General features: G+C 54.8%; 1 protein-coding gene across 2 annotated transcripts in view; it reads left to right on the top strand.

Moving 5' to 3' along the window:
* The first annotated feature begins 6 nt into the window (after positions 1–6).
* IPO13 (importin 13) overlaps positions 7–15,053 on the top strand; it is a 31,586-nt gene continuing 16,539 nt past the window's right edge. For both annotated transcript variants that reach the window (XM_041421293.1, XM_041421292.1), the window contains exons 1-2: positions 7–163; positions 9,594–10,330. In XM_041421293.1, the coding sequence (XP_041277227.1) occupies positions 98–163; positions 9,594–10,330 (803 nt within the window). In that variant the 5' untranslated portion in view covers positions 7–97. The remainder of the gene's footprint in view (positions 164–9,593; positions 10,331–15,053) is intronic.

Genomic DNA, 15,053 nt, shown 5'->3' with positions numbered 1-15,053 from the left:
CCCCGTCGGGGCGGGAGGCGGGTCCCGCCGCGATGCGGCTGCCCGTGCGCCGCCGCTGTCGCCCGCCCGCCGCCGCCTCCTGAGCGCCGCCGCAGCCATGGAGCGGAGGGCGGAGGCGCCGCCGCCGCAGGGCCTCGACTTCACCGTGGAGAACGTGGAGAAGGTGAGCGAACGCCGCCGGCCCAGCGGTGGCCGTGGCGGGGCGGGGGGGCTCGGCGGCGGGATGCCGCTGGTGCCGCGGGGCTGCGGGGGACGCGGCTCGGGGAGCGGGGGGGCACCTGCTCGGCGGTGCCGGGCCCGGCCAGGGCGGCGGGCGGCGTCCCCTGTGCCCGCCCGCCCTGCCGCTGCTGGGGTCCGGGACATGGGGCTGCAGGGGGAGCCGCCGGGGCGGCCCGGGAGCGAAAATGATGTGGCAGGAATGGGAGCAGAAGGGAGGGGTTGTGTTTCTGACTGGCGTCCTCTAGGTCGCCAGCTGCAGCGCTGGGCAGCGAGAGCCCACGGGTCTGGTCCTGGCTACTGAACCAGCTGCATCAATGTGAAGCCCATTATCAGTGTCTCCATTAGGCAGGGAAGGAAGGAACTTTTGCCAGGTGCTGGGAATTATTGGGTATTACGGTTGGGAAAAGCCTCCCGCGTGCGGATGGCCCACTGATACCTTGCTAAACCAGGAATCCAGCTCCTTTGCTCCTGCTGAAGCTCAAGGTCTTCCTACAGGGCAGCAGGAGTGAGGCTGATTGCTGAAATCTGGGATCCAGGGAATGGCCACGGCAAACCAAGGCCTGCTGGCATCACACTGCTGTTGGGATGAGCTCTGAGCAGCTGATGTGTGACCTGGGGTTCATCACAGAGACTAAACAGAGCACCTCAGTGAGCACACCCGGGAGGGCAGCTGGGCAAAAACCGCTCCTTAGTCACCTTGGAGGTGATGGGGACAGGGCAGCAGAGGATGCATCCCTGAAGGGCAAAGAGCAAGTGCATCACTCTTCCACTTGCTCTGTAGCCAGACATCCAGCAGACATCCATAGCTTGGTCCTCAGACAGTTGGTGGGAATCCCAGTGTCCTCATTTTTCCTCTATAAGAATAGACTGAGATCCTTGCCAAAGCAGTACTCATGGGCGTGCTGGTGGGCACATAGAATCATGGAATCATTTAGGCTGGAAAAGACCTCTCAGATCATCATGTCCAATGTTAGTGCAGCCCTGCCAAGCCCACAACTAAACAATTTCTGAGAGCTTTTCATGCCCATCCCTCTTCCCAGGGGGTTGCCTGGCCTCACAGGAGATGTCAGGTCAGGGATGTCAGGTTTGTCACTGGGCACTGGTTGCCTTTGTGGCTGCAGGTGAGGCACAGCTCACCTCTTCCAGGGAGATGGAGACACAGCGCAGCCCGGGGATTAACTGATGTCTGGAAAATGCTATGTTCATGCAACCTTCTGCAGCTTAATCTGCATACATCCAGGGCTGTTGGATGATTTTGCCTCTGACTCCCTTTCTTTTCATCAGACACAAACCGCTCCTTTGTTTGCACCAACAATGAGGCGCACACTTGCCCGGGAAGGGTGGGCAGTGCCAGGGTGGGGGGCACCCGGCACAGGCTGGGTGAGGTGCGGCTGTGCCGAGAGGCAGCTCATCCTTGCCAAGCTGCTCGGGATTTAGTCTCCCAACGCCTGGGAGGAGGCAGAGATGCCCTCTAGGATGCTTCATCTCCCCTCCCCCAGCCTGCCTCTGCCTCTCCTGATCTCTGCAGGCTTTGCCATCTCAGTAGTGTCCTCTGAAGGTGCAGCTGTGGACTGCAGTGGGGCTCTGAGCTGCTATTGGGGGGCAGCAGCACAGTCCCTGAATAGGAGAAGAAGCATGGGGTAGAATCAGAAAAAAACCACAGAGGTCCAGCAGCTTAGGGCCTTCCTGTGTCAGTCTTTTCCAGGAAGGTCTGTGGGGTACAACGTGAAGGAAAGATGGACTTTGCTGGGAGCAGGGTTGGTGGGAGGCAGGTGGGTAGAGCTGCTTTGTCAGTGGTGATGCTGGCAGATGAGTGATGCTCCTGCTGGCCTGGGTTCTTCCACCTGCCAGGTTTTGTGCATGGCTCTATTAATAATACTGAATACTGATTTGGGTTTGACTCCACTCTGAGTCAGTCAGTGATAAGTGCTGGGGTTAGGAACAATGTGAGGAGCTGGTTATCTCATAAATCAGAAGACTGAAGCCTTTCCAGATCCCTGCAGTGAAGGTCATCATGTGTGACAGTTGTGGCTAGGGCAGTCTGGTGAGACTGTGCCTGTCACTCTCTTCTGATGGATTTCATGGAGAAGATTCTGTTCCTGGAAAATCCTTTTGTACCCCTACTGTTATTTATTATGTAGTGGGGTTTTGCAGGGCTCTGGGGGTGCCTGTGTAGCTGAAAAGGTTCATTGCTGTGTTTATGCATAACCAGTGCCAGAGGGAGACACCTCCAGCTGTGAACGGTGGTTTCAGGGAGGCAAGAGGGTGCAGATGCTGGAGGCAGAACCAGGTGACAGGTCTAAAAGCCTGTGGACAGGTGCCAGGTTCAGGTGCTGCACTTCAGGAGCCATCTGAAAGTTGCTCCCTGTGGTTTTTTGCTCTGTTTTTCCATAGGGAGCTCTCTCATGGCACAGGAAAGGAGAGGGGCTGCACTGGGGCTGAGCTGTTTTGGTAGGGTTACTGTGTCAGCATCCCCCAGTCCTAGCTGAGGGCTGCTTGTCTGCTTTTTGTTTTCTTCTGAGCCTGACCTAGATGCTGCTCTGGCTTCAGCACAGCTAGAGCCGGCTGGCATGGCCACGCTGTGCTGGGAGCCCGACAGCTCTGGACTGGCTCTGCTTCCCTGCATCTGCTGCTGAGTGGGGCTCTGTTGCTGTGTTTGGAGGGGTTGGAGGATAGGGAAGGCTGGGAAGGCCAAGGGCTTCAGGCTGTGAGAATGCTCAACCTTTCACTGCCTAAATGGTGCAGTCTGGTTTGTGACCTGCGTGTGCTTTTGTGTGCCCAGGAGCTGTCCCTGGTGTGACTGACAGCCTGCTGCTGGGGTGATGATGAAGATGGATTGCAGATGTTTAGTCCAGGCTGCTCTGTCCATCTCAGAGGAGCAGTGCACAAGCAGGACTTCTGCCTTGCAATCTTGTTTTCCCTCAGCATTTAATACTGCAGTATTGGACAGGAGAGGAGGAATGTGAGACCTCTTCACATGTTCTTAGTGCAGTTGAATCTGCTTCAGCAGTATCACCCTTTTTGAAACAAGAAAAAAGACAGTGCCGTTCCTCCATGAATTTCCCAAGTGCAGGCTCTCGCCCTCTTTTTTTTGTCTAATTCCTTCCAGGTCTTTCCTCCCTTGTCCTGCCTCTGTTCCTCTGGGGTGTTTGTAATATTCGCTGACGTCTTTTCCCTAGCACATTAGCGGTCTGGCATCTCTGGGCCTTCCAGATTGCCGTGTGCCTCTCTGGAGATGCCTGATGAATGCACAGAGTCTCTCTGGCAGGATGGGTAGGCGGGGTGTCATGGAGCTGACATCCGGAGCCTACCGCAATGGGAGAGGGATGGCTTTGATCACTGCTCCTCCGAGATGCTGAGCCTCGGGGATGTGGCAGCTGCTGGGGCTGCCTTCTGCCCAGGAGGATGGGGAGGAGGAATCAAGTGCATCTGGTTTCTTTGGAAGGCTATTGCCTGTCTTCAGAAACCTGATCAAGAGAATTACAAATACCCGAGGGTGAGGGAATGGCATCCTCTGTCTGGTAGTGAATTGACCACTGGGGTCTTAGAGGCAGCCTGCATGTGTGAGATGTGGCAGCCACACTGGGGATGGTAAGCTGGGGGCCTTAGGAGGAGAGATTCCTCCAGAACTGAGGGAAGCAGGGAGTCACCTTGTTACATGTTTAAGCAAATGTTCTTGCAGAAGAGATTCCAGCCAGAGCCGACCTTGGCTGAACACATGGCTGCTTCCTGTGGTGTGGTGGTGATGGGATGAGAGGGCATCGTCTTGTTGTCCAGTGCTGGTCTGAGCTCTACAAGGGCCATCGCTGGTGCCTTATCTCAGCCATGATGTAGTATGGTGCAGGAATGGATGGGATAGGTGCCTGGGCTCTAGCAGAAATTCCTCTCTCAAATTGCTTGTGTACTCCATCATGGAAGTGTTGGGTAGAAACAAGGGATAGTGGACAGGGATGTTTGGCTCACCTTATAACTCATCCTGGGCTTTGCATCTCCAGGGTTTCTCTCTGGTGCTGCTCACCCTTTGCGTTTTCAGGCCCCTGCCCACTCTTGCTGGGAGGGCACACGTGTCCACAGCCCCTGTCCTTATTGGGGACCACGCCGTGCTCTGCAGAGGGCTGATGGCAGTGAAGCAGCAGGGGTGATGCCAAAGCTGCTGAGCTGTGTCAAGACTGCAGCCTCTTCTGGACAGCCAAGGACTTGGTGTGGGGCTTCAGAGTGGCATCATCTTTTATTAGGAGAGGGGAGAAAAACCCTTTTCTTTTGGACTGCTGGCAAAATGTGGGTCCTTGAACAGGAGCAGCATGCCTGGCGGCACACACCCGGCTTTATTTTGCATCCATTTGCTGTCCTCGGCAGGCTGCCGCCTTCCCGGGGTGCTGGCTGCTCAGCCTGCCCCACTGGGGCCGGGGGGGCCAGCTGCTGCAGGCAGGGGAGGCAGGGATGACGTTCCCTTCACTTGGCAGAGCCAGGGTAATGGCTGTGCTGCTGCAGGCCTGGAGCACTGGCGGTGCGAGCGCGTTCAAGTAGAAAGGACAGCGAGAGACTGCGGCGGGGACAGCCCGGGGGTCCTGCTGGAAGCAGCCTGGTGGCTGCCGAGGGGCCGTGGCCAGCGTGGCCCCCGCCATGCCGTGTGGGGAATGTATTCATGCTCTGCTCCTTGTAGCAGAGCAGGAATATATTTTGCAGCTTTCTGTTTGCCCAGCTGCGATGCAGACCTCTCTCAGAGCTGTACCTGCTGTCAGCTCTGTGTGCTCAAGCAGACTGGCCCTTGGAGGGCGGCTGTCTCTCCATGGAGCCCCCAAGAACAGGAGGTAGCACGCTCCTGCTCTGGGGTCAGAGCCGCGTGTCTGAGGCTCGTCATGTCATCCCATAATGGCATGGACACGACACTGCTCTGCAGGGTACCCCATGTTAATGTATTTATGCAGTGCAGTGCGGGAGACTGCCTGCTGGCACTGGGCTCCCTGCAGAAGCTCTGAAGGGTGAGAGCTGGGGGCTCTGGGCTTGTAGCAGATCCTCTTCTCTTGCTCTGCCTGGGTGCAGCCTAAGATCAGGTGCCTCTGCTTGTCTGCAACTCTCCTTGGACTGCTCCCTGACAGTTCCATCTGACAAAGGAACCAGCGCGGGAATCTCTGACCCATGTCTTTTGGGCAGGCTGCCCTGCACCAGCACAGCTTACTTGAGGGGCTGATGTTTCTCCAGCGACTAAAGCCTGACTGAGGCTTTGGTCACACCTTTTTAGAGCAGGGAATAGCCATTGCAATAAGCTAGAATTATTTTCAGCCAAGCAGAGCTGATGTTGGAGAAGGCTCCTTCCCCGGCCAAAGGGCATAGCTGACAGCCAGGCTGTTTACCAGCTCTCACATTACAGGTCTAATTGTGGAGAAGGCAGGTCTGGTGTCAGCCACCCATTCAAATTGGAATGCACAAAGCTTCCCTGTTAGATGTCACCCAATTTCATGCCTTCTGCTTCTCCCTCTTGGTGCTAATGAGTTCCCCTTGTCATCTCCAGTGCTTCCTAATGGGCCCAGGGTGCTGGCCAGAGTGGTCAGACTAAAGTCCAACAGGAGCTGATGCTGGTGCCTGGTCTGGCATGGGGGCAGTGTCTCCTCGCTGAGGAGGAGCATGCTGGGTGTTCAGTGCCCTTCTGCAGGTGCGTGGGGTCTTGCAGTCCCCTGCCCCATGCTCCCAGCAGAGGATGGTACTCACCTGATGTGCCTGGTAGGTCAGGCAGAGAGCCTAGTCTGCTCCCAGGGGCTTCTTCTGCTGCTTTGAGCTTAGGATGGTCCCAGTATTTATGCCTAGTCTTGGAAGTGCTCTGGAAGGGTCTGCCATGGTGTGCAGAGTACTGGGTGGGGTGTGCTGCTAGTAGCCCTGGGGCACATGCTGCCTTTCCTTTCCACCTGGTGTCCTGCATGCAGGCAGGAACAGCCATGCTTTTTTCAGGAGCCACCACAACTGATCCCGTCCCAGGCAGGGTGCTTGCAAAAGGAGGCTGAGATAGTGAGCAGATGCTTTTTTCCAGAATATTCTTCTGACTTCCAACAGCTTGTAGCATGAGCTTTCAGCATTAACTTTGCTTCCATCCTCTGGATTTTCTTTGGGTAGTTGGTAGATTTTGTCATCTCACCACTCACCTTCTCACCCATGGTGGAGGCTCCAGCATGTCCTTGGGGACCTTTGCTGGAGACCTCCCCAGAGACTCCCTGCAGGAGGAGCTGGAGGAGCAGGGCTCTGAGCTGGTGTTGCTGGGCATGGACATCTCTCCAGAGAGCTCACTGGTGATGGTGAGGACTGTGCACATGTGGAATGTGAGGGATGCAGTTGAGGTGCTGGGATGGTTGTAATGGGAGAGCTGTCCACATATCTGGAAAGCTGGCCCTGCCTGGGAAGGGGCTCTTGCAACCCAACTGCTCACTGTTGCTCTTAATGCAGGGGTAGTAACATCTCCCCAGAACAAGTATTGCGGGGAGCAGCTATGACAATGCTCCCTCTTTGCCACTGTTACCATGCAGCAGCCAGGATTTTTTAGCATAGCCAGTGCTGGAGTTTCTGACAGGGCTGTGTGCTGGAGGTGTGTGTGCAGGATGTGTGTGCTGGAGGTGTGTGTGCTGGAGGTGCATGCAGGATGTGTGTGTGTGCAGGATGTGTATGTGTGCTGGAGGTGTGTGTGCAGGATGTCTGTGTGCACCTGCTTGCACCTCAGCTTCATGTTGTGCTTTCCCTGGTTGCTCGCTGCTCTCCATTCAGTTGGATGATCACATGGCAGCACCAGAGGCTGCTGGCTTGAAGCAGATCCTGTTGGCAGAATCAGGCCTTAGCCAGCAGCACTGGCAGCCCCAGCCAGGCAGAGGATGAGCCCTCAGCTGCTTCCCAGCAGGCAGACTATGTTTGCCAACCCCTGCTCTGCTGCTCTGCCATGGCCCCAGTCACCTGTGGTGCTGTGCAAGTCTTGCCCTGCATGTACATTGCTCCTGGGGCTCACTGTAGTGTGCCTGGAGTGTGCACAGTGCCATGCTTTGCCTGGCAGTTTCCCTGATGTGAGCCTGGCGTGCAGCAGGTCTGTGGCCAGCACAGGAGAGAAGCTGGGGAGTTTGTGGGTCAGGAACCCAACGCTGTGGGCCAGGTCCATCTTGCACACATGGTGAGGTCTGTGTTTTACAAAGCTTGTGCAGGTCTAGAAGTTAGGGCTGCTGTGTACACATTGTGCCTTGTAATGTATGATGCATGGCTATATTTTTTCTCCCCACAATTTTCTAAGCATGAATTGAATGGTAGCACCATTCAAAACAGAAGAAATAAATTCATTAGGAAGTACATAGAGATGTAAAAATTGAGGCTGGGAAGAAGTGGGGAAGGATGCTGGGCTAGGGAGCATGCAGAGGGCACTGCTCGTTTCACCTTGTGACAGTGCCCAGCAAGCAGGGAAGAGTGGGCTGTCACCATTCTGGGAATCTCAAGTGAGATTTATTTGGGAAGAAAAATAAGCAGCAGGCTCTGATGGGAGCAAGAGACTTGAGCTGGTAATGGCTGGGAGCTCCAGCTTCAGCCCTGCTGCAGGATGACTCAGTCCTTAGCACAGCAGCAGGGGTAGGAGCCAGGTTCCTACCCCCAGGAGTGGCTGAGCTTTTAGCACATCTGCAGCTGCTGCTCTATAGTGAAGTAAATGGTTGCTTTGCTTGGGGGGGATGACAGTGCTTACCTCTGCCCCAGCAGCTGAGTGATGCTTCCTGCATCCAAGTCCAAGATAACTGGGACCAGAGCAAAGGTTTGGCTGACTACTGAGAGCTCGTGGTCTCCCCTTGGCTTGCTCTGTTGGGACAGATTTCTCTCTCTCATGTCCTGCTTTTGTAGGGTTAACCTTTTCTGTGTCAGGATAGATGTTTTAGTGGGTCAGACGCTGTCCCTCTGCAGCCCATGTTGGCTGACTCCGTCTCCTACGTACTTCATAACCTCTTTCTTACAAAGATCTTTATTACAAAGAGGTTATCCTCATTTTCCCCCGTTACAAAGTCTTGAACAGCGGTGATTCAAATTATGGCTCAGGCAATGCCGACTCTGTAAAGTTCCTGCCATATTGTCCTGCTCTTCTGTCTCACGCTGGGAAGCAGCAGGAGGCACAAGCGCTTGCTTGGGAAGCTTGTTCCTGTGCCCCAAGCTGCCAGTTCTGCATGCTTAAAAATAGGGTTTAAATCCTCTCCTGCGTACAAGAACCACAAGAATTTCATAGAGCTTTTTAGAGGGGATGAGGGGAGGCTATTTGAAACCTGGAGCCAGGGTGAGGACACAAAAAAACCCTCTGCACCTGCTGCAATCATCCTCTGGTTTGCTGGTGCGGTGTGACGGGTGCCTGATTGCCCGACAGGTGCCATGGATTTTCCTTGCTCCTGGCGTGTGCAGTCAGCAATTTGAAATGAAACGTGCTGTGCCAGGCAGAAATCCTCACTGCTGGAAGATGGAGGTTCAGGCAAAGGGTAGTTATTCTTCCCCTCCTTGTGTGAGGACATCACTGGTTGCTGGCTGTACCCACTCAGGATAAGTAGCTAATTAAGGTTGGGCTTCATATCTCTATAATATTTCTCTGCAAATAAAGCCTTGTAGCCTGTGTGAAGCTGCTCATGTGGATCTGAGCTATGCAAAGCAGTAACTAGATCTCAAAAAGCTGCAGGAGCAGGTAAGTGATGTTTCCCTTCCCTATATGGAGAGATGGACTAAGCAGCACTGGTCTGTCACAAAAGGTGGTGGCAGAGGCAGGGCTGGATGCCAGCTCTCTTGGTTCAGCTGTAACTGGGTGGGTTTGGGAATATTTTGAAGGCACTTGATGGAGAGATTAATCCCTGAATTTAGTGACTGTGGATTTTCAGGACTCTGCATAACCTGACAGGCAAAGATCTGCAATGGCTCTTGCATTTCATGGGCTCATGGATGCAAACTGTGGACCACAGCACCTTTCAGAGATCAGGTGTGAGTGGAAGGCAGGAGTGCTGGTCAGCCACGTCCCTTACAGTCCTTATGTGGAAGAAGGGTCCTGTGCCCACCCCAGTGATGGCACATTAGCAGGGAAGAAGGCAGATTCAGCATGTGTGAAAGTGAAGATGGGAAATGACTAAAGAAAAGACATTTCTAGAGTGAAGCATGAGAGGAGGGGAAGGACGCTTTGCAGGTCCTCTCCTGCTGCCAGATCACTCTCACTTCTCTGAGAATGGGAAGAGGGAGGCCAGCTAACACAGGCTGCCCTGGGGAGGGGGGCTGTGCAGGACAGCCTGGGCACTGGGCTCCATCCCAGCAAGCCTTCCTGGTAAGCCTTTCCCAGGCAGGACAGGCCACGGTGGTGGCTGCTCAGCTGCTCTAGGGTGTTTCCCTCTCTCTTCCAGGCTCTCCATCAGCTGTATTATGACCCAAACATCGAGAACAAGAACTTGGCTCAGAAATGGCTGATGCAGGCACAGGTGTCCCCCCAGGCATGGCACTTCAGCTGGCTGCTTCTCCACATGGACAAGGTGCCTGAGATCCAGTACTTTGGTGCCAGCGCTCTCCACATTAAAATCTCCCGCTACTGGAACGACATCCCGGCTGACCAGTACGAGAGCCTCAAGTCGCAGCTCTTCACCCACATCACGCGCTTCGCCAGCGGCTCCAAGATCGTGCTGACCCGGCTGTGCGTGGCGCTGGCCTCCCTGGCGCTCAGCATGATGCCAGAGGCCTGGCCCTGCGCCGTGGCAGACATGGTGCGCATGTTCCAGGCCGAGGACTCCAACGTGGACGGGCGGGCGCGGTGCCTGGCGCTGCTGGAGCTGCTGACGGTGCTCCCCGAGGAGTTTCAGACCAGCCGCCTGCCACAGTACCGCAAGGGCCAGGTACGCAGCGTCCTGGCGCAGGAGTGTGGCTCTGTCTTCCCTTTGCTGGAGCAGCTGCTGCAGCAGCAGGACTCCCCGGGTTTCATCAAGCAGAAGGTGCTGAAGTGCTTCTCCAGCTGGGTGCAGCTGGAGATCCCGCTGATGGACTGCGAGAACCTCATCCAAGCAGCTTTCACCTCTCTGCAGGACCCAGAGCTCTTCGACACAGCAGTGGAGGCTGTGGTCAATGCCATTTCCCAGCCCGATGCCCAGAGGTAAGGGCAGCCTCTCCTATGTGCTGCAGGCTGGTGCTCCTGGACATCAGCAGGGAAACAGGGTGGGAAGGAAAAATCTCAGGCTTTTTTTCTAGCTGTCGTTTGCTCTGAAAGTAATGATGATGAGGTTTAGAAGTGGGAGAGTATCAAAAGCAGTTGGAGGCTGTTGGTTTCTCTTGGTTAGTCCTGGAAGGCTTTGCACTGTGGTTGACTTGTAAGGACCATAAAGTCTTGGGCAGCTGCAGCCCATGTCCATGCGGGTCTCTGAGGCAGATGAGGATGCATGCTCCTGGTTCCTCATGTCAGATCCTACAGCAGCCAGCCCGAGAGCTGCCAGCTGGAGTTCAGAGACCTTCCTCTGCCTTGTGCTGCTGGTCCAGCCAATGAGCTGATTAAATGCAGAGATAATAAAAACAGATCTGTCATTTTTCCCCTCCTCTTAGCTCCAACAGCTTGTGCCAGCCAAGGACTCATCCTTTGTCTGTGGCCATGGCTGCTCCGGGAGCAGCTGAACTGGTCCTGCTGGGGCTGCGCTGTAGGGCTCTGAGCTTGTCTGCTTGGCTGCATTGCCTGAGCTGCTGTCAGCTCTTGGGACCAATGCCTGCAGAAGGGACAGTACATCTCCAGTTCCCGTGGCCACATCCCTTCCTGGCTGCTTAGCAACCTTCCCCTGAAGAGGAGGGTTTCCTTGAAGGCTGAGCTGCTGCCACTGTGCATGCCCTGTGCATTGCTGCACATCGCTGCACATCGCGCAGGCTCCGACCCTCGGCAGCGGTGGGAATGGTGCTGCCACTGCAGTTGTGAGCCCTGGTCCTCCCCTTGGTTAAGGGCAGGGGCAGCCTGCACATTCCCAGCTCTAGGGCAGCCTGGGGTTGTCCTTTTCCATGACAAGGAGTTGCATCTGTGGACTGCAAATCCTGGTGGACAAAGGGACCCATCAAGATTTTAATGTGTTGCTGGATGGGGTGAGGTGTTCCCTCATTTGCTGGTGTTTAGAAGGTGACCAGAAGCTGTTTCTTCTTGTGCCTGGCAAAGGCTGTGGACCAGCTCAGACCCTTGTAGCAGGTCTGGGGCAGAAAGTGAGAAAGTGTGAGAAGGACACCTGCAGTTCTGAAATGTTGAACTCTGTCTTCCTGCTTTCCATTTCCCTTGAGTCTCAGAAGTCCCTTGGCCATGATTCCATACCTTTGTGCAGAAGCCTGGCCCTGCAGTGCTGCTCTTTGATTGCATTAAAAGGCTGAGTTTTCTGTTGAGCTTTCAAAGTGAATTGTGGAGAGAAGTGTGACTGACAGTGGGGTTTCCTCTCTGCTTCTGTGCTGACCCTGTCAAGCAGTTTTTGTCCCCATTACAACCTACTATGCTGGCTGCTCCCTTACAGAATCTTCAGTACTTGTTCTCCATCCTTCTTCCTGGTGGCATCATCAGCCGTGCAGAGCACCCTCGGTGTGGGCAGCGGCCAGGACAGGGCAGGCAGCTGGCCTGAAAGGCTATGCAGTGTGTGAGCCTGGTGCAGCTCCTGCCCTGGCATGTGGGGACAGCAGTGGCATTGTCACAGGGGTGCCCTGCCAGGCAGCGTGTGGTGTCGGCTGCTTCCCAGCCCTGGTGGGCACTCTCCTCCCCTTTGTTTCTTGTGTCCACTGTAATGTGTTCTTCCTCCTGCTTCCCCTAGTGCCAGCTGCCCCACCCCTCTGACTTTGTCACTCAGCCAAAGTGGATCCAGCTCTTTCCCAGAGCCCCCAGGGAGTCTCCTGACCTTTCTGTCTCTTATGTTGACAGTCTGGGAGATCCCTGCTGCTTTTCAGCTGCTCTCTTCCTCCTTGGTCTCTCGCCTTTTTTCCTGCAAGGCCCTTGGCTGCAGGCTCGGAGCATTCTTGGCACTGGGCTGCTGGCATGGTCCTCTCCAGAGCTTGTTAGGGCATTGCTCCATGAGAGAGTTAGTCTTGGGGCTCACCACTTTGCCATGGGTTCCCTGAGTGCTTTCTACGCTGTGTCTTTCCCCCTTCACTCCCTCCTGATGTTGCTGCAGAGGTGATCATGCAGGTGTGCTTCTGCCACCAGCAGAAGTGGCTCATGAACTTGGCTTCTGACTTTGAGGGTTAGATAGTTTGTTGGTCATCTTCCCAGGGGAGCACCACCTTTCCAGGTGCACAGCTCTCCTGCTGCAGCACCTGTGTCCACGTGGCCCTGGTGCTGCCTCGCTCTTGGGAAAATCGCTTGTGCTGGCAGCTCCTATTTCCCTTGCAAGGAGCAGTGAGTGTTTCCTGCCTCTGAGGTGTTACTAGAAATGATGCACCAGAGATGTGTAGGTGCAAAGTGTTTGATCTCTATACCTGCCAGGTGGGTGGGAGCCCTGTGAACCCAGAGAAGGGGATGTGCCGTGTGTTGCCAGAGTCTTGATGCTGTTTCTCTCTTAGGACATGGCCTTCCTAAGAAGAAACCTTGGAGGCTGGGCCAGGAGCTGGAACTGGAGCATCTCTGAGCACACCTCTGCTCTTGAAGGTGGTGGAGTGCTCCTGAGTTGCAGGAGGGGAGGAATGGAGATTCTGTTGCATCTCATTTGCAAAGGAGAGGCTTGGGCTATATTTTCCATCACATTTGAGGATTATCCCCTCAGCTAAATGGGTCAGAGAGCTTGGCAGCACGTGCTACAAGGGGAGAGCTGACATGCGGCATTTGGCCACTTGGCCTTCCTGTAGGGCAGTGGGTAGCATTGAAGTGGAGTAGGGACCTCCTTGTGGGAGTTACAGAGCGTGGATGTTGGACACTGAATCTCCTCTCTGAAAGCAGCAGGGTGTGCTACAGTGGTGGACCTGGTAGGACTGTAGGTGACCATAGGGGATTGCCTGGTGTCTTGCCTGCCATCTCTTTCTGGTCTTGGCACTTGGTGCTGAATTTTTGAAGACGAATTTCACTGGAGTTTTCCAAGAGCTTCATTCGAAACAGGTTTTTAATAAGGTTGGGTTATTAACTCATCAAGGTGTGGTTCAGATTTTGGATCAGGAAGGATGAGATTGTCCCATATGCCCGTATCTTCCCTCTACAGGTTGTCCCCTACACTGGTGCAGTTTGCAGAGGGTTGTGGGAAGACCAAGAGTAGGTGCTGGTCCCACAGAGGGAGCTGCCAATGCTGCAGTTCCCTGGGCTTTGAGAAGGGACTGGACAAACTCATAATAGTAATATTTGCTCAGCTCCTATATACTAAGATAGCATATCTTGCTCAGGAAGGCTGAGACAAATCACTGCAGGGAACTGCATGGGCAGGAGTCACCATGTGGCTGCTGTGTTCATGTACTCTTCCACAGGCATTCACAGTTTTTGGCTGCTAGAAACAAACTGGGCATCCAGGGGCTCTTCTGAGCTGAGATGGTTTTGTCTTCTGCGTGACGGTGGTGCAGGGGGTGGGAAGTGGTGGCTGGCAGCACCTCCTGGGGCAAGCTCTGCGCCTGGTCTGGGATGTGGCATCAGCTGGTCCCTTGGGCTGGAAAGCAGCACTGACCAGGTGGAGTGACCTGGGTCTCCATGCTCCTGGATATGGAGTAGAGCAACTCAGGTCTGGCTGACTTGACCTCAGATCTTGGGTGACTGGTTAAAACAACTCCTCTAGAGCAAGCATTTCCCTCCTGTCTAGGGACCTTGCATCCAGGATGCCTTTATGTCTACAGACCAGTTAGCAGAGCAAGGTGGTGCTCAGGAGGTGTGGTTCACCCAACATTTCCTAGAAGTCTTCAGTAATATGGGGTTGCAGCATGGAAGCAAATCTAGGTGGTTATCTCTGTTGGCTGTGCAGGGATTCCAGGGGATCAGTTGAGGTCCAGGCACTGTGAGTGTTTCAAGGTAACTGGAGAAGCAGAATCCTTGTCAGAAAAAGTCATAAAAGTCACAAAGCCATAAAAACCTCCCTAGGGTAGTGTGAACCCAGTGCTGTGGAGGAAGGATGGCTTTGCCTTACACTGGATTAGTGGAAGGTTCCCTCTGGCTTTTTGTCTGGGCACTGTCCTGGTTCCCTTGGGCCTACCCTGCATACAGCTTTGGTTCCCAGGGAGAGAAGCTATTGAATTTCCAAATTCTTCATCATCACATTGTTCCCATGCTGCCACATTCATAACTGACAGGGCATCAGAGGCTTGAAAACGGTTTATGCAAAAATAAACCCTTCGCTGTGTGGTTTTCTCTGGGGGAGGGGGCAAGAGGAGGGTGACCCCCACCAGCACAGAGGGAGTGCTGGGATGACATCTGGGATTGTAGACACATCGTTTCCTCTGTTTTCTCTTGCTGACCCAGAGAGAAAGCTGCCACCACCAGCACAACTCTGACCTGCACTGGTGGCACCAATGGCTTTGTTCTCTCCTAAATCACCCATAGCAAAAGCCACCCTGCCACTCTGGGGTGGATGTGTGGCTCTCCTGGTGTCAGCACTCACATCTCTTCCCAGGGTGGGCACAACAGAACTGGAATCATGTATGCCTCCCACTCCAAGCATCCTTAGCCCCGCACCTGCACGTAGGGGGTGGGCAGGGAGCACAGGCTGTGGCTGCAGATAACACGCCTGGGCGGGCAGGGAAATGGCAGGGAAAAGGCAGGCTGCTCATCAGCCTCCAGCACGGCCTCTCTCGGGGGGCCCTGGGCTGCCTTTCACCTTGGCTGCCTCCTTCTCGTTGCCTTGGTTACCATCCCTTACAGGCAGCGAGGGGAGGCTGACGTGCGGGATGGGATGTGGGAGAGC

The sequence above is a fragment of the Onychostruthus taczanowskii genome, unplaced genomic scaffold (genome assembly GCF_017590055.1).
Source record: "Onychostruthus taczanowskii isolate IOZ18803 unplaced genomic scaffold, ASM1759005v1 scaffold7, whole genome shotgun sequence".
NCBI classification, from domain to species: Eukaryota; Metazoa; Chordata; class Aves; order Passeriformes; family Passeridae; genus Onychostruthus; species Onychostruthus taczanowskii.
This window is presented reverse-complemented; position numbering and strand designations above follow the sequence as displayed.